This window comes from Zea mays, chromosome 3, assembly GCF_902167145.1.
Source record: "Zea mays cultivar B73 chromosome 3, Zm-B73-REFERENCE-NAM-5.0, whole genome shotgun sequence".
Classification (NCBI taxonomy): Eukaryota; Viridiplantae; Streptophyta; class Magnoliopsida; order Poales; family Poaceae; genus Zea; species Zea mays.
Window position 1 is genome coordinate 47999684 of NC_050098.1, and position 24038 is coordinate 48023721.

At 40.4% G+C, this 24038-nt stretch overlaps 1 protein-coding gene across 1 annotated transcript; it reads left to right on the plus strand.

The window, feature by feature from the left end:
- The first annotated feature begins 12109 nt into the window (after positions 1-12109).
- On the plus strand, positions 12110-23551 carry LOC103650046 (probable mediator of RNA polymerase II transcription subunit 26b). The gene is made up of 9 exons (XM_020550770.3): positions 12110-12716; positions 12849-12917; positions 13826-13908; positions 21332-21396; positions 21496-21617; positions 21766-21799; positions 22487-22731; positions 22841-22985; positions 23114-23551. The coding sequence occupies exons 1-9, from the start codon at positions 12201-12203 to the stop codon at positions 23254-23256; spliced, it is 1422 nt and encodes a 473-aa protein (XP_020406359.1). The 5' UTR covers positions 12110-12200; the 3' UTR covers positions 23257-23551.
- Positions 23552-24038: the final 487 nt, after the last annotated feature.

The window sequence follows — 24038 nt, forward strand, 5'->3', positions numbered from 1 at the left end:
GTGGTAGTAAATCCTATCATACTTGTTTCTATGAACCTTATGATATTCTCTCAAGGATAGCTAGCTAATCATTTTATTTTAGTAACTCATGAGCCCCTAACTTCCAAACATGGCTACGGTAACTACTTTGGATGTAGGTTAAAACACTAAGATGAACTCTAATAGCCCAAGACTAGTACTATTTGTTGTACATGAATCTATTTATGAGGAACTATTGATACACAATACTTGTTATGTTTTACCCTTGTCTACTCCTCTCACATATCTTTTTCTAAGGATGCTGCCTATCCACCACGTGTAGTGGCTCTACTATTTAGTTTGTAGATCTAGATGGTCAGTTAGACCTAACACTACCTATATCTCTAGTAATAAATAGTCAAGGCTACCACTTGCTTACTTAAGTAATGCCACACAAGTTATATATTATCATATTTTCTCTTGTAGGTCAAATCAAATATACCATATGCATGGTAGCTTATTTTTATATTTTGGTGTTCTATAATCATATTCGAAGTTATTTTAGTATTTGATCATTCTACATATATTTCTAGGCTCTGTTATCCAAGCTATTAATGAGCACAAATAAGAACTAATAATAGTGTTTATATCTATTGATATTATTACCACCATTACAAGCATCTATTTCCATGCAACTACCAAAATATATGTCTTAGTACAGCCTGCTCCATGATATGGTTATGCAAAGAGTAGAATAGAAACCCACCCATCTAAGATGATAGGGGAATCAGGGTTCTAACCCTAGATGATCAGCCCCAAATAATTGTACTAAGCACTATACTAATTCTGACATTCTTAAGTTTTTACATTTTTGAATATTTTATTGACCCATGAAATATAACCTAAGATCATTGCCCACAAGAATATCCTAAAACACATGGCAACTCCTATGGCCTAAAGCCACTCATGGATGTGTTTCCACAATAAGGGCTTGTTTGGAAACATATACCAATCCCCATTAATTAATATGTATTGGAAGGGATTAAGGTGAAAAGTAATTGATTTTCCACTACAAGCCATATGAATTGGAAATGATTATGTTTATGCAAATAATACCCTATGAATACAAGTCAAGCACGTGCCACATCAAAGATAAAAACAAAGATACTAGATGATTTAATGCTATTACTATGACCCATCAGATCATCTCACCATAAAAAAATTTAGTGTTGTTGGGCAATAACTAGTTTGTTATTGACATATCCTATTTTCTGTAAAAGTTCAAGTGTTTGTCATATGTGTACCTAGGTTTTCCACATGACACATGTGATGGTAAAAATAGAAAAATATCAGAAAGCACAGTTATACAATGTTAAACTTTACATTTTTATTTTTTATTGAAAATTGAAACTATTCACTAAACATCATTAAAGTTTTAGAAAATTTTGAAATCATATATTTGAACGTGCTTCCTATTCACATCCCAAATTTCAAAAAGCATAATATGGTAGTTGTTTGACATATTATACTCCATCCACCATATTGTTTGTGGTTGTTGGAGTGCTAACGAAAGCATAGATAGTCGAGATGACCTACAAGCCACCTAAGAGCGAAGCGTGTCATCCAAGGTTGAAGGGACCGTGACGACTAAGAGGGGGTCAATTAGGTAGATAAAAATCTACTTCTCAGACAAATACCTCTAACTTTCACCTAGCAAAATCTATGCAAGAAATTAATCTATCTAGATGTGCAACTATACTTTTTTCTAGGTGTGTTGCTAAATCTACCACACAAAAGAGTTATGCAACCTATGTTCCAATCATATCACTAGCCTAGCAAGGTAAACTTGGAAATTAAGCATACAACCTAGGTAAGCAATAAATAAAGTACAAAAGGTTAGTTGAGATATAGATGTAAACACCTATCGACAACTCTAGTATTTCTACCAAGGTACCTAGGAGTTCATGCTTCTCCCTGGTCCTCATTAGAGTGCCTTGCAAGGTCTAAGCTCTAGGTTATATAACTCAATGGATAACCTATGGGCCTTCCCCATGCACAAGTGAGCATCCGAGATGGTCTCTCCTGGATTGATCCCTGTCTTCTACACTATTAAGCTTTTAGCCAAACCACATCAAGTCTCATTCCCTCTAGTACACATTGGCAACTAGGGATGGAAGTGGTAATCTGAACTGTTAGGACAAATTTATTATTTTAAAATAGATATATATAAAATTTGATGTTGATCCTTTCTTATGTTAACAAGTACATTATTACAAAATAAGAATAAAATATTTCATAAATTGTTTTATGCATTATTTGCTCCCAACAACAAAAAGGTGAAAAAATTACATAATTTGTTTCTGAATCCATACCAATTTTTATATCTATCATTTGACAAAATATAGGATGAATTTGAGGTTTGCCTTTTATTAATCTTTACAAGCTCAATGTTAAAACCAAGAATACAAATTTGTATAGTAGATTCTATATCATATTTATTCATGGTCAAAGAAAAACGACCAAAAAGCTGATAACCTAATAAATACTGTTTCTGACCGTTTTCATCCCTGGTGGCAGCCACACTACAAACACGATTGGTGTGGTCTCACAAGACTACAAGCTCCTTCAAGTATAATAATGGTGAGCATAATAACCAAGTGGTAAGAGGTATGAAACCTTACTAAACACATGGCCTAAGCCTAGAGCAAGTGCATAAACAATGGACTAGCTAGCCTAAGAAATTTTCACGACACCTACACTAATCACCATGTGTATCACTAAACACTATGCGAATGGACCACCAACTTGTTTGGTATGTTTCTCAGCTCTAACACACTTCAAATTGCTGATTTGGGTGGTATTTATATATGCCAAGCCCAAAACTATCTCGTGCCAAAAGTTGTAGCAATCTGCATATGCACCGGACATGTCCGCTCATAGCATCGTACATCATATTGAATTTATGATAATTCGACCGTTTTGATGCTTTTATATGGGTACCAAGCACCTACAATGGATAGGAGCACTAGACACATCTAATGGTTCAATGAACGTCACTGTCATGTCCTATGTGTACCAAGTAGGAGCATCAGCCATGTCCGATGTTGTTTTTCAACATGACCTAGTTTCGTATCTTGGGCATAACATTTAGCACCAAACTCTAATTTTCATGATCTTGGACTTTATGAAAAGCTAATGAAAATATATACAACTTACATCTAAATCCATGGCAATTTGAGAAAATAAAAAATCATGAAAGAATTCCAATTCATCCACCTCTTTATCTCTACTTTGGTGGGCTTCAATTTTATTTGTGTCTCTGCAACCGAGCTTCTACTTCTTGGTTTCTTAGACTTCTAGCATATCTTGAATGTCTTCAACATGGCTTCTAATGTCTTTCTTGAGGTGCTTATCATTTCAACAAGTCTAAGTCTAACTTGCATCCATTTGAACTATATCTTTTATACTAGCAAACAACATTAGGGTAAATGGTCATGTTGTTTATCAAACACCAAACTCTAAACTAAATGGCCCATAGGGTCCATTTTGTTTATGATCTTTCCATATTGGTTCTTGATGACAACGCAACCAAAGCAAGAAAATAAATACAAATGAAAGTCACCTAGAGGGGGGTTGAATAGGCGAAACCTGAAATTTACAAACTTTAAACACACACTATGCTCGGGTTAGCGTTATAATTAATTCGGAGTGCGGAAGATAGTTCTTCTTGCTATGAGTTGCTCAATAATTGTGGATAACTTTGAGAGCCAACTTAAATCAATATGAGCAAGGGAACGTTTGAGAAGGGAAAGAGGGGAAATAAATCAAGTGGAGATCAATACAAATGAACACAGTGATTTGTTTACCGAGGTTCGGTTCCCAAGAACCTAGTCCACGTTAAGGAGGCCACAAGGGCTAGGTATATTCCAACCCTTTCCCTCTCTCTATCGGTCACACAGACCGGTCGAGTGCTTCTTCTTAATCACTTGGGTCACTAAGACCCCGCAAGGATCACCACACACTTAGGTGTCTCTTGCTTGCTTTACAAAACACTTGGAGGGTTTAGAAGGTAAAGAAGAAAGCACAATTACAAAAACCAAGCAACAAGAGTGACAAATAACACACGGATCGCACTCTCTCAAGTCACTAAGCACTAATGATCAATTGTCTTAATTGTGGGACTTGGAGAGATTGGAAGCTTTGAGTGCGCCTTGGATGTGATTGAGTGGAGTGCTTGGATGTTGAGAATGGAGGTGGTTGGGTTGTATTTATAGCCTCCAACCACTTCCTAGGCGTTGCTCCTTTTCTACCGACCACGGACGGTCCACGCCCCTGGTCCGGACGGTCCGCCCCTGCACATCAACGGCTGAAATCGCAATGGTCAGCAGTAACGGCTATATCAACGGCTATAGTGCATTTAATGTGTCGTCAGATGTCAGATAAAGCATTCGCGGATGGCCCGGTCGTGCACCCCGGACGGTCCGCGAGGACACTAAAATGCATTTTACCGAACTCGTCACCTTCGGGTTTTTTGTGGTTTTTTAACGACCGAACGGTCTGCGCCTGAGGCCGGACGGTCCGCGCTTGGTCTCGGACGGTGCTTGCTTCTCCATCGGAAGGTCCGTAATGTTAAATTGTGTTTTTGCCGTGTTCCTGTCCGAGGCTCACCCTGGTGTCACGGACGGTCCGCCGCAAGGGCCCGGACGGTCCGCGCATACGTGTTTTTCCAAAAAGCTTCTCCTGTCCAGAATGTCAATTTAGAATAGTTGTAGATGAACATATGCACCTGAGAAATAATCAACTAGGAAAACTAGTTAGTCCACGTGGTTTGTGATGGACGTCAAACACCAAAAACGATTATAGGAAATGTTTAGGTCCATTTCCCTTTCAACAAACAATATAAAACATGTTATCTACTTGCTAGGATGCAATGCAAGATCAAGATCATATGATGCTAAAAAATTGATTGGAAGGAACTTTGAATGCTTATCTTTCTCGTGTTGTGTAACTATCCCTTATATGGTATTATGGATTTTAGCCTCCCTCTAACTCCATAATCCACTTCCTCTCTTTCTTGGGTCGTCTTCCAAAATGAAATTCTCCTTATTCAATACCGCTTACAAGCTTGAAAATTTAAAATTGTGTTTTTGGTATTTATTATGGGTTGGGTTTGCTTTTGGTCCTTCAAATTCTCCCCCTTTAGAATAAAACACCAAAAAGGAATACATTAGCAACACATTGGAGGCTAAAATTTTGTGAAAGGAATTGATTAAAAAACTTGACCCTCATATTACATAGATAAGCCTCTCTATGTGTACACATACATATGGTGGATGGCAAAGCATATGCATAGCTAGAGTTTTAAGCACAAAAGGAGTTTAATTTATATAATGCATATATAAAGCATGTAATATACAAATTAAAAGGAAACGTAATGGCATTGGTTTAGGGGTACCACATGTAGAAATACAAATGGATTTAATATCGATTTGTATGATATGTCATACAACATAGGATATGAAATACCACATGAAAGTGATAATCCATGCTCAGCTCTAGGGACTCCATTTTCTTTCAATGAGAATAATGCATACATGATAAACATGAAAATATGTTATTCTCAAAGTTTTCCAACTTGTAGATTGGTCTCCTCCTAAAAGTGTGCATATAAGTATGGAATACTAAGAGCACCTAGAGGGGCGTGAATAGATGATCCTGTAAAAATAGCTCAACAAAACAAACTTGGACTAATATTTGATTAGTGAAATAAAAAGCCAAGTCCGAATGAAAAGGATGAGAGGAGAAAACTTCTTCACTTAATTGCTCTCACAAGGTGAGTATTAAACTTAGAGCAATATTGAAGTGAAGTGAACTACTAGAAAGACTAGAATCGCTATAAGGTAAAGAGACAAGTGACACGACGATTTTATCCCGTGGTTTGGTCAAGCGTAAAATGATTGCCTAATCCACGTTGTGGTGTCCCAATGGATGAGGGTTGCACTCAACCCCTCTCAAGTGATCGACTGATTAACTTGAGTACCATAGTTTTCTTTCTTATCTCAATTTTTTTTCCAGTTGTGAGGAATCTCCACAATTTGGAGTCTCTCACCCTTACATAATTGATCTCAAATAAATCACAAGAGTAAGGTGGAGTAGAAACACACACACAAGAGACAAAATCAAAGCAACACATGCACACAATTGGAGAGAGAGAAGCACAAGAAACAACACAGCGGAATTACAGCTCAACCACTTGCTCGAATCTCAAACTATCAAAGCTCTAGCGTGGTCACAGTGTCTCGGTATCGTATGATGTTCAAAGGATGCTTGGTGTAGTGCTCCATGCGCCTAGGGGTACCTTTTATAGCCCCAAGGGACCTAGGAGCCGTTGGAGCTCCATTTGGAAGGCTCTGATTGCCTTCTGTCCGTGGGCGCACCGGACAGTCTGGTGCACCACCACCGGACAGTGAACAGTGCACGATTCCCTTCCTTATTTAGCAAAGCCGACCATTGCCAGCCTCTGGTCCCATGGCACATCGAACAGTCCAGTGCAGCCTGGTGACCATTGGCTAGGCACACGTGGCGCCCGTTGATCGCATGACCGACCGTTAACTGAGCGCACGACTGTCACATCGAACAGTCCGGTGTACACCGGACAATCCGGTGAATTATAGCCGCGGCGCCCTGTCTTTTTCCCGAGAGCGGCATGTTCACCGGGTGCGCCAGCCTGGCACCGGACACTGTCTGGTGGACACCGGACTGTTCGGTGCACCGCAGGCTGGTGCAAGTTTGGCTGGACTTAGCCGAACTTCTCCATTTGAATTTCTTTTGATTTGAGAAGTTCCCTAGCACTTTGTAGAGCATAGTTAGTACCAAAACAATTTACTAAATGCTAGAATCATACTTTTGTTTGTCCAATATTGTAGAGTTTGCAATTTGTCCTTACAACTCTCAATTTGCTTCTCTTTGACTCTGAGCTTATACTCACAATTGTATGTTAGATCAAAGTGATGTGTTAGGCACTTAATCACCAAAACACTTAGAAATGGCACAAGGGCACATTTACCTTTCAAATACTTGTAGGAGACATGCACTTAGACTTTTAAGTCAAAATACCAATTTGAAACATAGTGTCACATGAAGGTGACATCACTTGTAGGCGATGTTTAGGGTGAGGTGTCTACAATTTGGACTTTGGCACACATAAGATAAACCAATTTAAGGAATAAGCTATGCTCCATGTTCCTAAACAATTTAAACCATGTAGGTTTGCTCCAAGGGTTAAGAGTGAAACCGAGCAATCCCTACCATATGATTTACCTAGTGTATGTGTAACAAGAATTTAAATGTGCAAATATAAACCGCTATAAAAAGAACTAGATGTTAATTGAAACTACAAGAATTTAAATCTAATTACCCATAACATGGGAAAGGGAATTTAGGTCCATGGTATTTACTATCCCAATTGTCAATGACATGATCCAATATAATGCACCCCATGATATGTGTCATATTTTTGCTAAGTCTCCAAATTTTTCAATGTCCATTGGACTTCTCATTTTACCTTTGGGATCCAAACCATCTTGGTGTTATCATATGTGAAATAATCTTCTTTGGCACACAAATCCATTTGGCCCCTCTTGTGTTGGCTTGCTTTTTCACCTTGATGGCCACCACCTTGTCATTTTCTTATTTTTTCAACAATTATGGCATAGTGGCTTTCTTATCTTCTTTGTTGGTGGATATGTTGGAGAGCTTGCTTGTTTTATTTTTTGTTTCTCCCCCATTCTTCACCATGCACTGATAGGACCCGTGGCATTCCTTATGTCACATGTATCAAACCATAGTTGCTCCCTCATCTAGTTTCTTTACTCACTTAGCTTAATGGTGTTATCTTGATGAGGTTAGGTTGACTTCATCTTACCTTTCACTTGGGTCAAGTCCTTAGTGAGCCAAGCCACTTCTTGCTTGAGTTTCTCATTTTGCCTTGTAATCACATTCTCAACACAAACTAGTTTGCAAGCGGTGAGTCTAAATCAATTAAATCATTTCAAGAAGTAGAGGCATCCTTTTGTCAATTGTAATTATTTCTATTTTAGGTGCCTTGGTTGGTGTATTACCAATAGCATCAAGTTTGTTAGTTAGCTCATCATTTAATTTGATAAGAATTTCCATCTTATCAAGCAAAGTTTCATGCAATTCTGGTTAAAAGCTAATTTTGCTTTTAGTTTATCGTTTTCTTTTTCTTTGCTCATTTGCATGTAAGGTTGCACTAGCTTCAAGTTTCTCAATTTTATTAGTTAGCTCAACATTAAGATTTGCATATGTTTCTTTTTCTTCTTGCGCTCATCACATGTGAGAGCTATGCCTTTGTTTGATGAACTAATTTCTTCATGACCCATCTTCCATGAAATATCGAAGTCCACTTACTTGCAAATGACAAGCACTTGGGTCATTGTGCTCAAGTCCTCCATGTTGTGAAGGATGATGATGATGATGATGATGATGATGATTGCATATTTTCTATGTGGTAGAATAGGGATGATATTCCTCATAATTTTTATAACACCTAGCTTTGTCAATCTTATATAATTGACCTCATTGATAATTAGATTCAAATATGAATATATATATATATATATATCTCACAAGCTCATTTTTATTCATTTTAAAGGAACCGTGATTTTGTTTAGCTAAAAAATAGTTTTACTCATGGACATTGCTTGTGTCGTCAAGGAGCTCATATTTTTTTTAAAAAAAATCATTTTCTTTACTGATGGTGAACACTTGATTAAATGCCCATGTTAAAGATTCAAACAAGCGATTTTAGCTCCTTCATTTAAATGAATCTATTTTTCACCACTTGTGGTTGGTTTCTCAGAATTCTTTAGGGTTTCATCCTGCTCCAAGTAACTCTCTAGACACCTAGAATGCATCGAGTGGTAAGAGGTATGTGAACCTCACTAAACATTAGGCCTAAACCTGGAGAAAGTGTATTAGTGGAGGTCTAACCATCCTAAGCACTTCACAAAGCACATAAACTAATCATCATGTGTATCACTAAGCACTATGCACGAAGAGAGCACTAGAATGGAGCACCAACTCCTTTGGTATGTTTCTCAGCTAGGTGGTATTTATAGGCCCCAAGTACAAAATTAGTTGTTTCCAAAAGATGCAACAATTTGCGTATGCACTGAACATGTTCGGTGATAGCACTAACATCACATTAATCTTCTGACAATTCGACCAATGAAATTTGATTGTTATGATGTTTTTCTATGAGCACCAAACACTTGTACCAAATAGGAGTATCGAACATGTCAAACCACCAAAAGTTATTGTTATTTCCTATGCACACCGATAGGAGCACTAGACATGTTCGTGCAGTTTTTTGTGTGGTCAAATTTTGTATTTCAAGCATATTTTTAGCTTTCAAGTCTTATTTTGATAACCCTTTACTTTTTGGAAATCTAATGAAATTCTCTATAGGTTATATTTGAAGTCATGTCAGTTTGAGCATATACAAAATCATGAGACAATTCCAATTCATTGACCTATTTATATCTACTTTGGTGGCTTCAATTTTGTTTATGTCTGCTTCTATTTCTTAGTGTCTTAGAATTCTAGCATATATCTTAGGTCCTCAACATGGTTGTTAATGTCTTACTTGAGATGTTGTCATTCAAAACATCACTTTGCTTAAGTCCAAATATACCTTGTGTCCATTTGAACTATGCCTTGTATACTAGCGAACAACATTAGCCCCAATGGTCTTGTAGTTCATAAAACACCAAAATACAAATTTATTGGCCCATAGGGTCCATTTTCCTTACAAAGGTGATGAGGATTTGTTTGGATGATTAATGATACAGTAATAAGTTAGAATGAGAACCCAAGTTGTTGCTAGTTTGAGGGCTGAACCACACTTTTATTTGAAGTTGATCAATGCCTTAGAATATTGTTGCTAGCCCTCTAGCTTGGTTGGGAGCATTGACAACAAGCATTTTTATCACTAGATACCCTTGATGAGGAAGCTCCATATTTTGTGAACATAATGTCATCGTGGAATAAAGATTGAGGTGAGTCTTGCCTATGTGGAAAATGGCTTATTCATCTTGACTAGAGCTTTTGTCATTAGTTCAAGACCTTGATCTAGAGAGACTTGGTTTCTAGGACCATATGCTTGATGTTGTTTAATTCCATATATACTATAATTATTGAGCCATAAGGGATCAATGCCCATCGACTGTACAAACACATAGAGGCAAGAAAACAAAACTTTCCACATATATGCATGAGCTAGACTAAACACAACCCTCACTAGAATTAGTAAATTACAACAATGTACCATTACAATAATCCTATTGCACAATCTCACATGCCCACTCCATGTCCTGAATCCTCTCGCATGTTCACTCTCCTCCCTCCTAAACTCTGTTAGTCTCTAAAATGTAAGGTTCCTCCACCCACTATAGCAAACTTGGGCCACTAGAAGACGAAGGAATCGTGCCACATCGATGGAAATTTAAAACATCATCTCTTATCCTACTTACTGGTGCTACTCCATTCTCTCATGAAGTCTCCTACCTTCTAAACCCTTAGGGTGACACTACCCATTTGCTACAGAAAGCTACCAGGGGCACTAGGTGATGTGGAATCAGGTGGCATCAACACCACCTAAGAAACAACCATCCTCCTCCTTACTAGTGTTCCTATGTCAAGTCTCGACCGATGCTAGGCATCTGGGGGCGAGAGTCTTGAGCCTAAGTCACTAAGGACCCAAGCACCACCAACCATATATCACTACCGAAATCCGGTTCTTTGCCGAGTGCTTGGCGCTTTGCCGAGTGTATTTGTTGAGTGTCGGGTAGGACACTCGGCAAAGGATCCGTCACCGTCACTTGGCCCCATGTCGGCGACTTTTCTTTGCCGAGTTCCAGGTGGCACTCGGCAAAGGCTTTGCTGAGTGCCCGACAAAAAGTACTCGGCAAAGAAGTCGTTGCCGATGTACAGTTCTCCGAGACTTCTTTGCCAAGAGTCACACTCGGCAAAGGCTTCGCCGAGTGTTTTCCAGGCTTTGCCGAATGCCTGAAGCACTCGACAAAGCAGTTGTGTCCGGTAGTGTATAGGAGAGAAGAGTAGTGGGAAGGAGTTCTAATCAAGGATATTTAGATCAATAGATGTATAGTGTTGGCATCTAGTGTTAATCAACACGGTCTTCGACAACAAGCGACGAAAAAATGCAATACCTAAGTATTTCTTTTTTCCGTCATAGAGGTAGGCACAAAATTAGATGTGAAAAGGAGATGTGAGAGATGGCAACTAAATAGAAAATAGGAATCGAATGAAGTATGAAGAAATAAAGAAGATATTTCGATAGTCTGAAAAAGAATTGGGACACATTGTCGAAGTACTTACTATTTAGACCGTTTCCAGCAGTTCACTTATATGGTCACACAAAACACTGTTTTGTATTGTTTTGTACTGTAGACTATACTGTTCGTAGAGTGAAGTTTGAATATAGGGGATAGGATGGACTGAAGATAGCCTTAGCAGCAGATCATGGTATTGGTTTGCCCACCAATAGCAAGGAACAGTAGGGGCTAATCTGCAAATACCTAAACCTGAGACAATTTCCAGCTCGGACCTCAGAGTTGTAAGCAACGGCTACAACCAAAACAGGAAGTTAATTAGTGACTAGTACTAAATGCTGGAGATAGAAAGGAATAAAATAAACAATGCAGAGTACACATAATCGTCTACCTGGATCCCAATTAAACTTTCAAAAATTCTCCAGCCCCCGCTTCAACCTCTAGGGCGCGGACAGAGCTACTCATCTGAAAATATTTTGCTGCAGCAGAAGTGGTGAGCAACCGGGGATGTGTTGACGTGAGTCCTGAAGATTTTCTCTCAGCGGCGGTGGTGCCGCGATCCGGGCAATCCAGCGCGCTCGCAGTCCCGCAATCGCAGGTATGCACTTGTTTGCCCAGGCCCCCTCAGTCACTCAATCACCATCAGTCTCCATTTTCATCCTTCAGTTTTGGTTCCGTTTAGTTGGCTTTATTTAAGCATCTCAGTTTTCTACTTTTCTCTAAGAAACAGCCCATGCCCACGGCGCCGGCACGGCGGTCGTGGGACTCTCGTGAGTATCTCTCTGGTCCCATAGCTTTCGTCATCCAGTTCATGAATTTTGAAGCATTGGCTGATGAAGCGCCCGGACCCGCCTGCTTGTACTCCAGGAAATGATGATGTCATCAGAGAATTCTTCGGCGGCCGGCGCGGCGGACGACGAGTCGAGGCTGGAGCCGTGGCGCGAGCTCTTCCGCGATCGCGACATCTACGACGTGATCAGCAAAGCCATCCTCGTCGCCGCCACCGACTCGCCGCAGGAGTTCCGGCGCCGCCGTGACGGCATCGTGGAGCAGATATACACCGCGCCGACCGTGCCGGTTCCGCAGGGAAGGGCCGCGGGCGAGCGCAGCGGCAGAGCAGCGCTGGAGGTGTCGGATAAGGGAAGCAAAGTGGCGAGCTGCACGGTCGTCGCGCCAGCAGATGAAGGTAACAACAGCAAGAAGAAGGGCACCGCCGCTGCCCATCATCAGCACGCAAATGGCAACGGTGACAGCGCCGACACTGACGCCTTCGGTGCGAGTGGGATGGACTGGCTGCAGTCTCTTGCTGAAGAGATGGACGCAGAAACCCAGCAGATCGATGAGGTTCTTCGGATCAAGGAAATCCTCCTGAATCACCATGAGCTGGTAAACGAAACTGGAAGAATACTAACCATGGCCATGCTGCATTAAAATGTAACCCTAGCTTGTCGATCCGAACCATGGCTGCATTTGTTGCATTTACCTAACCAGGCTTGGTTTTTTGTGATTGTTGCACAGTCATCTGACACCTTGTTCGATTCACTGAGGAGGCTACAGCTGATGCAGCTCACTGCGGATAAAATCAAGGTACGTATACCTAGGGCCTAGGGCGATGATGCTCAAAAGTTGCACACCTTGGAATCAAGGTTTTATGTAGCAGGCTGTCCAGGTCTCTAGAGCTAAATATTGTTTTGCTGCTATTACTTGGATAGCCTGCTATGGAACTAGTTGAGCAAAGTTGCAAAGGTAATAATCAATGTTTCAAATAGCCGGGTACAGCCTCATTTACTGCTAGTTTGGAAGACACAATACTAGAGAAGATTGGAGGGGTTAAAATCCTTTTTCTTATTCAATTTTAAATGTGAAGGAGATTTTAGCCCTCCAATCTCCTCCAGTATTTTATCTCCCAAACTAGTCCTTAGTGTCTAGGAAGACTGGGGCAAAGCTAATCCTTGTTTGGAGCTAAACATTTCTCTGCTATTAACTAGGTTTAGCCCACTAAATCCGCTAAATAGCATCTCACTTAGCTAGCCCGCTAATCAAGCAAGGGTCAGAGGACCAAATAAACATGGCTATCAAAATAGTTGAGCGCAAAGATAATTGTGTGTGACCTGATGTACTTGTGATAAGTATCATGTATGAACTGATGTGTTCGTGAGACTATCACTTATTAGTTGGTATTTATAATATCTATATCATCTTTTAGGTTTTGGTTTGTATATTTCTAATTGTTTATGTTTAATAATACACGTTTTTTGTTCAGCCTCCAGATGGCTTTAGCCTGTCATATATAGCTTTTCTTAGCCTCTAGAAAAACTAGTCTCTAAAGTTCATACCTCACTGTTTATAACACTACTTAGAATATATTCAGTGTAGAGTGTACATGTTCAAACGTTCTGTATATATGCACAACAATTTGAATTATTGTTGCCAACTATAGTTGGTTCCTGGGTGTGTTAGTGTGTGGATGATACCTTGACTCTTGGGTCTTGCAGAGTACTGAAATTGGGGGTGCAATTGCGGCAATGAGGAAGCACAAGTCACATAAAATCAGGATGCTTGTGCACAAAATCGTCAAGTAAGATCATTGTCTCAACTAATTTAATAACTGTTAACATGCTTCATTTTGTCTATCTATAATTTCTCATCTACCCCTTGACAAAGATTTTAGTTTCTAATATAATCATTGACATGTGGCTTAAATCATCATTACTATTCATAAACATTCCATTATTTGAAACCATATGTTGGAACACTATTTTTTGTTAAACCCTTTCTTGATCCTTTATTTTTTTTGAATCGGTCCTGGATACAACTTAATCTCATACATTAGTATGAAAGTCGATACAAAGCCATAGAGTTTAGAGTAGCAGAAGGCACAATACATACCAAAAGCACCAGAATCAAGAGTGAGAGCCAACCGTCTAGGCAGAATAAAGCTAAAGATCTATAACAATTTCCATTACAACAAGCAAAAGAAACAATTCCGTGTATCCAAAAATCATAAAATGTATACTCCATCTACAACTAGCACCTCAGTTCTTATTGGTCTATGACCTTCGTCATTGTCATCAACCTCTTCTTCCATAGAGGTTATGTGCAGTTGATGCCCCTTCAAAGCTGCAATCATCATATGTCAATGGTGATGAACAATAAGATTATCTTGGTGCCCTTTTGGCCACCTTTTCCTCCATGCCATCCTTGAAGAGACCTACCAATATTTAAGAAGAGAAAAATATTTTATATTCACCTCAAGAGGATGGTTAACGAGGTTTTATCAAAGCACATTATATTGTCGCAAATCCAAATTGACCACCAGATTGCAGAAGTTAGTAAGACATGCATCCATAAATCATGAGGAAGCTGTCACGAACCAGCAGCGCTACACCCGACTACAAAGCTCGTAGTTGCGATCAGTACCTAGAAGGGGAAAGGTTTTATCCCCCTATGCCCTATATTGGGAAGTACAAGATCTGACACGGAATAATTTCTTTCTTATTTAACTCCTAGTTGATGAGGAATATTACATAGCCCTTGTGCGACCAATAATTCTCCCAAATCATAGGCATAACACATGCCTTCCCTAACTAACTTAAACTAGGCCCACCTTGGCGTTGAGACTGTGCCTATGGTGCGTCCATGGCCTTCCAAGCATGTGATCAGTGTGAGTAATGTTTCTCCCATATGACATCCCCCATTTAGGAGCATCTCATCCATGAACTAGAAGGATGGATGATGCTCCATGAAGATGCTGATGTTTTCCCAAGTAGTAGATACATGTAGTTTTCTCTTTTATAGGATGAGCACCTATAATGAACAACTCGCGACAGGTGTGTGTATGTTGTGATCTTAGGCTTGAAAGTCGCCTAGAGGGGGGTGAATAGGCAAAACCTAAAATTTACAAACTTTAAACACGCACTATGCTCGGGGTTAGTGTTAGAGATAATTCGGAGTGCGGAAGATAGTTCTCCTTGCCAAGAGTTGCTCAATCAATGCGGATAACTTTGGGAGCCAACTTGAACCAATATGTGTAAGGGGACGTTTAGAAAGAGGAGAGGGGATAAACAAATCGAATGGAGATCAACACAAATGAACACGGCGATTTGTTTACCGAGGTTCGGTTCCAAAGAACCTAGCTAGTCCCCGTTGAGGAGGCCACAAAGGCCGTGTCTATTCCAACCATTTCCCACTCTCAATCGGTCACACAGACCGGTCGAGGTTTCTCCTTCATCACTTGGGTCACTAAGACCCCGCAAGGATCACCACACACTTAGGTGTCTATTGCTAGCTTTATAAAGCACTTAGAGAATAAGAATGAGAAGGAGAAAGCAATCCAAGCAACAAGAGCAACAAAAGAACACAAAACACCCTCTCTCAAGTCACTAAGCAATTGAGTTGATTTGGGGGCTTGGAGAGGATTTGATCTATTGATTGTGTCTTGGAGTGTAGTCTTTTGCTCTTGCAATGAAAGTGAAGTTCAGAAAACTTGGATGACTTGAATGGAGGTGGTTGGGGGTATTTATAGCCTCCAACCACTTCCTAGCCGTTGGCTGTCGATGGCACACCGGACAGTTCGGTGGTGCACCGGACATGGCACTGTTCAGTGTCCGGTGTGTGCCACTGCCACGTCAGCTGCCTGTTGGGGTTTATGCGATTGACCGTTGAAGTCTTTTGTCTTCATGTTGTACCGGACAGTCTGGTGCGTTCTGACTTCCTGCTCTGACTTCTGACTGCGCACTGTTCACCTTTTGCAGTAGACTGTTGGCTCATCTAACCGTTGCTCTGTTGGCTCACCGAACATGTCCGGTGCACACCGAACAGTTTGATGAATTATAGTGGAGTGGCTCCCTGAGAAACCCGAGAGTGGCCAGTTCGGGAGGTGCTTAGCCTGCGCACCGGACACTGTCCGGTGCGCCACTGGCAGCACCATTGCTAGTATTTGCTCCAAACTTGGTTGAGTCCCCAACTTAATTTCTTTCTTGGTTTATGTTGAACCTTATGCACCTGAGATAAAAGACATCTAGGCAAACTAGTTAGTCCACGTGGTTTGTGATGGACGTCAAACACCAAAATCGATTATAGGAAATGTTTTAAGCTCATGTCCCTTTCAAGACTCTCGAATGATAGCGCCCCTGTGCATGGACGAAAAGTCGTGGTCTCTTCTAAAGGCATGCCGATGAATTTCTTGAGGAGGCTAATGTAGAAAATGTTCGTGTAGAGAGGGCTGGAAGGAGATGTTCTAGACATACTTATCCCAAAGTAGCTAGCTCAATCACTGACATGGATGATCCTCTCTAAAGCACTAGATGTAAATGATAATGATATTGTTTGTGTGTCAACTTGATCATCTGACTAGTGGTGGAAGGTGATGGCCATGTGGAGCTTTGTGGCACATAGATGCATAAGCTCATGCTAGAATGTGGAGGTAAACATCAAGTCTTGGCCTGACATAATGAACTACGAGATGTCATGGAGTCACATGATGTCACCAAAGATTGCCTTGGCCAACATATCCATCGTATATGGGTGGGCAAACTCGATGAAGTGTCTATACTTACTAAAGAGGTCAACCATCATAAGGATCACCAAATTGACACCCACTCATGGAAACAACTTCAATGAAATCTAGATTGATGTTCATTCAAACCACCATCAAAACATGCAATGACATTAAGATCCCCATGTACATGAATGTGTTTGGTATTGTATTGATATAACATGGAGCAATTGCAAATAAACTCATGGACCACATTATGAAGGTTAGGCATGTGGAAGTCTCGGTGAAGCCTGTAAAGCATGCATTATATACCCTCATGTCTGTCATCATGGACGATGAACATCTGCTTGTGTAGGAAGGGTGATGTTGGCACATAGTAGAGCTTGGAGTCGAAGGCGACTATGCATCAATGATAGACCATAGTAAGATCTATTATCGAACCCAAAATTCATCCTTGAGGACCACTAGAGGAGGATCCATGGCCTAAGCATGGCAGAGGCAATGCTCTATTGGGAATGATATTGAACTTCATTCCATTTCTCCCTAAGAGAAGTTTGGACCATCATATCAAGTTTAGGGTATATCAGTGCCCAAGGGTGAAGTAGGGGGAGATTTACATGAGCACATAGTCAAAGTACATTAAAAAACTTCACAATTGCTATGACTAGAAATACGCAACTAATATGGAGAATGAAAGATATGATTGCATCCTTGCATGCATATGAGTTAATAACTCAAAAATTCACATAGCAAGGGGATGGGAGCCTAGCTTGGATGTCACTACCTTTTGCCTTGAGTACCATTTACATGTTTAAACCTAAACACTTGTTTTTTCATTACAAAGTACAAATAGAACAGGGTGTTGACGGCGGAGGGGAAATTTTCCTTGCCAAGCATCAAGCTAAAATATGGTCCCTTTCCATTATTGACTTGAATTTCCCTTGCCTAAATTAAAATTAGTAAATCTGTCCATATTCGAGAATCATCATGTTTATGCTTGATTTTCCAAATTCACAAAGTTATAATATACTTAGGATGAGTATGTTCCTGTTAGATGCCCCTACATATTTTCTAATTTATACCACCAATTATTTACTAAGAAAATATCTATTTGCTTGAAATTTATAATTCTTAGACCTCCTTTCTCGGTACTTTTCCATACTTAATCCATTTGAATAGATAATATTTTCTATTATAAGCTAGTAAATCTCCCTCATTACTAAAGCAATGATCTTCTCTATTTATCAATCTTGTCAATGATGGTTTGGAGTAAGATAAATATAGACATTTGATATATAGCAGGATTATTCAAATTGGATTTAATCAAAACACCTCTTCAACCATTGTTAGGGAACTGGCATGCCAATACATCTAATCTTTTGGTAGATTTCTCATAGACGTGTAGCCATTCAATGATGTGGAGTCTTTTGGGGACCCCAAGATACTTTATGGGGAACATACTCATTTGACAATTAAACATCAGCACATGTGTTTATATTTTCATTATTATCATTAATCATCAGGTGCTCACTATTGGTGAAGTTAATCTTTGGTCCAAAAAGCATTATTTATATATACAACAAGATTCATGTTTCTAGCCACGTATAAGTCATCTTTAATTCACAAATTTGTCATCAGCATATAGTAGAATAGCCACCCCCTTTTTAACCAGGTTACCAACCAGACCCTCAACAAGATTATTTTCCTAGGTAATCAGTACCATTCTAGTCACGATGTCAACCACAAAAATGAAAAGGACCGGGAAAATATCATCATGTGTAACTCCTTTATGGCTACAATAGTCAGTGTCAATCTTATAATTGAACCTAACACGGTTTCTACATTTTTCACAACTTGCTCAATCCACATGCACCATTTTGAGGAAAACCCTAGTTTCGGAAACTTCAATTTACCATGTCATAAGCTTAGTCAAAGTCACAACCATTGAAACATCAATGTTGGGTCTAAACTACATCACCGTGAAAATGGTGATCACCACCACCTAGCTATACCAACCGACCATGATAATCAGGGAAAAACAAAAGGTAGATGCCCGCTGGCTGAGCACACTTCCATTCCGACGACATTGACATGCCATCCACACCTTAGTAGTACTAGTTGTCCTCATTATCGCTAGCTAGATCTACATTGCCATCTCATGTATTGAGCCACGCCATCTACCCATATCCTTGTTGGTCTGTGGCCTCCTCATGCCACTACCCACCATCTTACTAACAGATTTGAGATAGTGAAAGGGCAAGAGAGATTAAGGGAGAAGAGGGAGCACACCTCCATGATAAGGGACCACAAGACAGGACCCAAACATCATGTTTGGGGCCGCACACTGCATTAGGGAATTGTTGTCACTATAGATGGCCAAATGGATCAAGTAGCCTAGAATGACATGAGTCTAGCATGGGAACGATCCATTGGTGGTAGGGCTGACATGCATGGTGCAGTTGGTGCATCGGATCATGCCATGCCCACCCATTGGTGGTTCCTACGATCGAAGCATGGTCCTATAATCCTTAGGTCTTATTAGGCTAGCCTGTTGACCCAACATGCTTGGACCAGCCCGATAACATTAATAGAATAGAAATCAAATATAAATTCAATCTTTCATAGTTCAAACAACAGAAAATCAAATTTGGTTGCTTCAAAAAAATTGAATCCAATCATTATCGGGCCACACCACCACTCATAGTGTGAAGTGGAATGGAGATGAAAAATGTGGGGCATTATGGTTGAGGACGTCATAGAGGATACCAGGAGAATTATATGTTATGGGATGAAATGTCGCTCTGATACTTGGGTTGTCCTTTTTGTCAGACCAAGCAAGGCTGGTACATCGAGTTGTGGTCGTATCCTAGGCATGGCCCTACAATTAGGCCAATGTCGTACCAAAAATGAGCAATGCCAAAATCTCACCATGGTTTGGGCTAATCGACCATGGGCCTTTTGGCCAACTATTTCCATCTTGGGCATGTGCATTAAGGGCAATGCATGTGTGCCACGCCTAGGCACCACAAGCAAGGCTCATGCACCATTCCTAGATGTCGCTACCATGGGTCCATGCATGGGGTTGCCACCACTGGTTGCCATATATTAGGGCGCACATGCCATGTTGACTAGAGATGTTATGGCCACAAACTACACAACATAGGGGGGCACTTTTGGGGCCCTATGTCGTGCCAGGAAGGGAGAAGATGTTGGAGGCCACAAGCTACACCACGGCACCACCCTTAGGGACCATGAGCCACGCCGAGTAGTAGTCATTGTGTGGGAGTGAGAGGGAGGGAGGGACAATTGTAGAAGAGAGGGTAAGGGAGCCAGAGGGAGATACGAAGAATCATGGCCTAATGAGATTGTCGATCCATGTCTCTTTGTGATAGCCTTTCCCATGGAACCACCGGGTCATGTGGGTCCCACCTATCTTCAACCTCATAGAAACAAAACATGAGCTGGTTGGTGGGTGTGGGCCAAAGTAAGGAAGACGTGGGTGGGTACGGTCATGGTTTTCACCATTAAAATTATTCTATACCAACATTAATGTATTATCTCCGCCGGTTTTAGTCCAACCAACCGTGAAGATGATATTGGTAAAATGATTTATGTAGTAGTGAGTAAAGCTTAAGAACGAGGCCAACAAACTTCCTTTTTTGTTTCACGAAGAATTTCATGCAGGGGTAAGATGACCCTCATAATGTTTCTATTTTTCATAAAAGCAAGCTAAGTATTATGAATGAGATTGGTAGCTACAGCCAAAAGCTTGAGAGTTGAGGATTTTATGATTAATATGTGAAGGCAATTCAGGAGGCAAATCGGTCTATATTTCTAAAGTTTACATGCATCCATATTCTTAGCAAAGAGGGTTATGGTACCATAATTAGCTAACACTACTATATAAATGCATCACCACTGATTTTGGGCTTCGGTAGTGAAAGTAGGCAGTAGCGCTCATCTTCAACAAAAGGGCAAAAAACAGATATTTTTTAGAATTTATTTTAGAAGATTGATTTGCTATTTATGGAGATATCGATCTATATATAGGGCTGGAAAATAAGTTCGAGGCCCGCGAACCAGGTTTCCAAGCTCTTTGGTGCAATGAGCTGAATCGGTTCATTCTGACTCACAAACCAGCTCGTGAGCTACATCAAATTAATCAACCTACATAATAATGATGAAGATGAATATTCGATAGTTACACCAAATTTTAATGATTGATATAAGACAATTTATAATTTAGATTACTCATAATGTTGAATTATAATTCTATATTTTATATTTATATATAGTCTATTAATTCACTATATAATACAATATTATTTATCAAGGAATAGCTCGTGAGCCGATATCGAGTCGAGCGGAGCCTCTGATTGTAGCTCGTTGAGTGGACGAGTCAAACCGTGCTTGGCTATGCTCCTTTAATATATAGACCTTAATATTGCATGTTCTATCTTGTACCATCTGATGAACTTATCGATCTCTTCGTTCTGTGCTGCAGGGACTGGAAAGCTATCGTTGATGATTGGGTTGCTGCTACAAAAGCTACGATGGATAGTGGCTCAAGTGAGTGTTAATGTGGTACAGTATATCTTAGTACTTGTCCACTTGCTCATTTCCTCCTCCAGCCATCAGCTTATTAGATAAATGAATTTAATATGGTAGATAAACATATGGATACATCGGATACAGTTAGCACAGAAGATGGAGGACTAGCTACTCCACCTATGGACATTGGAGCACTCTATCTTGTGAGCCATGGAACAGAAATCCAAAATGTCTCCGAGGTACGGTGCTAACACATATACACACCATTTTGCTTATCATTAAATGAGTGGCGCAAACACATTATTTCTTTACTCCATTAGTGGATCTACACTTGAACAGCAATCTAACATTTCTCTTATTCCTTTGACTGTCATGGCAAAAATAAAGTTCCTTCACGGCATGGACGACGACGATAGGATAAGTAAGTAAAACAATATGGCTCTTTGTCTCCGTTAATTACCTTTTGCGAAATACTCCGTTCGGCCATGACATTTGTTAGCCAAAATTAAGGTAAGCATAAATGGACTAAATTATCCCTATTACAAATCAGACCTTGGGAAAAGTTCCCATCCAGAGAGCTTGATAAGGGGGGCAAAAATGTAAAATATTTTAAATGCTTTCAGTTTATACTAGTGGCGTCAAATAAAAAACCGGAGGGAGTTTTGGGTCCTTTAACCAAAAATATAACATATTATTGTAGTAGCCAACTTGAGCATGGACAAAGGCGACGATTGTCGTCGGAGCAACACTAGATTTATGTGTTGTTTGATTTACATATATAGCGACACTAGATTTATGTGTTGTTTGGTTTACATATATATAACGTGGTAGATAATTGATAACATTAAATCATGTTTATAGTTCAATCGTAATCAGATATACCACACTAGAAACTTATATCAGTCTATTCAAACTTATTACCGCTAGTAATCGAGTGTGAATAACTAATATTATCATTTACGTTACATTTCGTCAACCAAACGGTACCTTTCAAGCCCGCAAACAGTGTTGCGCCATGGACCAAAGATCCAATGATAGTACAAGCGTTATCAGTGATTCAAGGGCCACCATTTGATAATAATAAGAATCCACATGCATGAGCTACCAGCAGGAAAAAGGAGGCCGTCTAGGAACATGAGCCCGCCAGTAACACACAAGAAAACGACACAGGAGCAAGGATCGCAAGCCCCTCGTGTGCGCATCAAAGTTAGGCACTCTAGTACTGAACACGCACGATGGGTACTTTCTAAAAGGAGTTCTGTTGAGAAGAAATCCTTTGAGGAGAATCATGGTACAGTTACAAGAATTTCTCCTGTTCTTGAAGAGGGGGAGCTGCCGTCAGGCCACGTCCTTGTGAGTTTAATTATTCTTCTTTGCTACTGAGATTTCCACAGGTTTTTTGCGTGGCATTTAATTGTTCAGCTGAAGCTTCACTGATTTACTGTATGATCGATCACTTCAGCTTGAGAAAAATGGGATGCCAACCCAATCATCAGCTGGACCGGAGGTAGGGATATGGAAGAGGAAGAGGAACGCTCAGTTAACTGAAATGGACATGGATGAGACGAAGCGCAAGCTCCGTGGAGCTTACCAGGAAGCAGAAAACTGTGAGTCCCTTCTCCTTGGTTTTATATAACCCATCCACGCGCTATTTTCTGGGAAAATGGCATTAATTATTTAGTTCACCACTTCTGACCACAATATAATATATATTTTTTCTTCCTTTGTTTTTTAGCGAAACAGAGACGTGCAATCCAAGTAGTGGAGCTGCGTGACATTGCAAGATCGAGAGACAATAAGCACGTAATTCGCTGCAGGAACCCTTCCACGAAGTCAATGGATCTCACCAACAGGACCCACACGACGAACCCAAGTTAGATAATCAAGAGTTGGGAAAATGATCGGTGGAAATGAGAGTATTATTGTACTGTTGGTGTTTGTTCCTCTAAATTATCTGCTTTTTGGTGATCCATGTAGATTAATTATAGTTCTACTGCGCTGTTAGTATTATTTATATCTCCAATCTAGACTAGTCGCTTTTTGGTATTGTGGGATTACAGTTGTGTAATCCTTGTTTAGGAGATTCTTTAGACAGTGATATTGTAAACACACGCGATCACCCAGGATAGTTTCTCTCACGACGAGTCAATTCGCTCGTTATCTCAGACCGACGATCAGGGATCGTGACCGCCGCCAGTTCGCCGTATTTGTACAACCTACTGTTCAGCGAATTGGACAAAGGTTTATATATGAATCTATTACAAATGGGTTCAATTATCCCATTGTGGGCCGTAGTATTTGGCGTTGGGCTTCAAGAAACGTTTGCTGCGTCTAGGCCGCCTTTCCGCTATGGTGCCAGACCGGGCATCCTCCTTTCGTGCTTCATCTTCTCCCGCAAGGTTGCTGACATCTCCTCCTCCTTTACAATTAGTTTGTCCCCAAGCCGGTGCCGATGGAAACTGCATTCGTATCTTCAGTTCATCTTCCCACGTCGCCAGCAATGCGGGCCAGCCGGACCAGCGCACAAGAAGCTGTGGGATCACCTTGTTGCCACGCCGAGTGAGACGGGAGTCCAGCACCTCTTCTGGGATCTGCACTGCCTGTGACAGGTCAGGAATAACAGAACTGACAGGAGTGTTGGCACCTATCGCCGGTTTAAG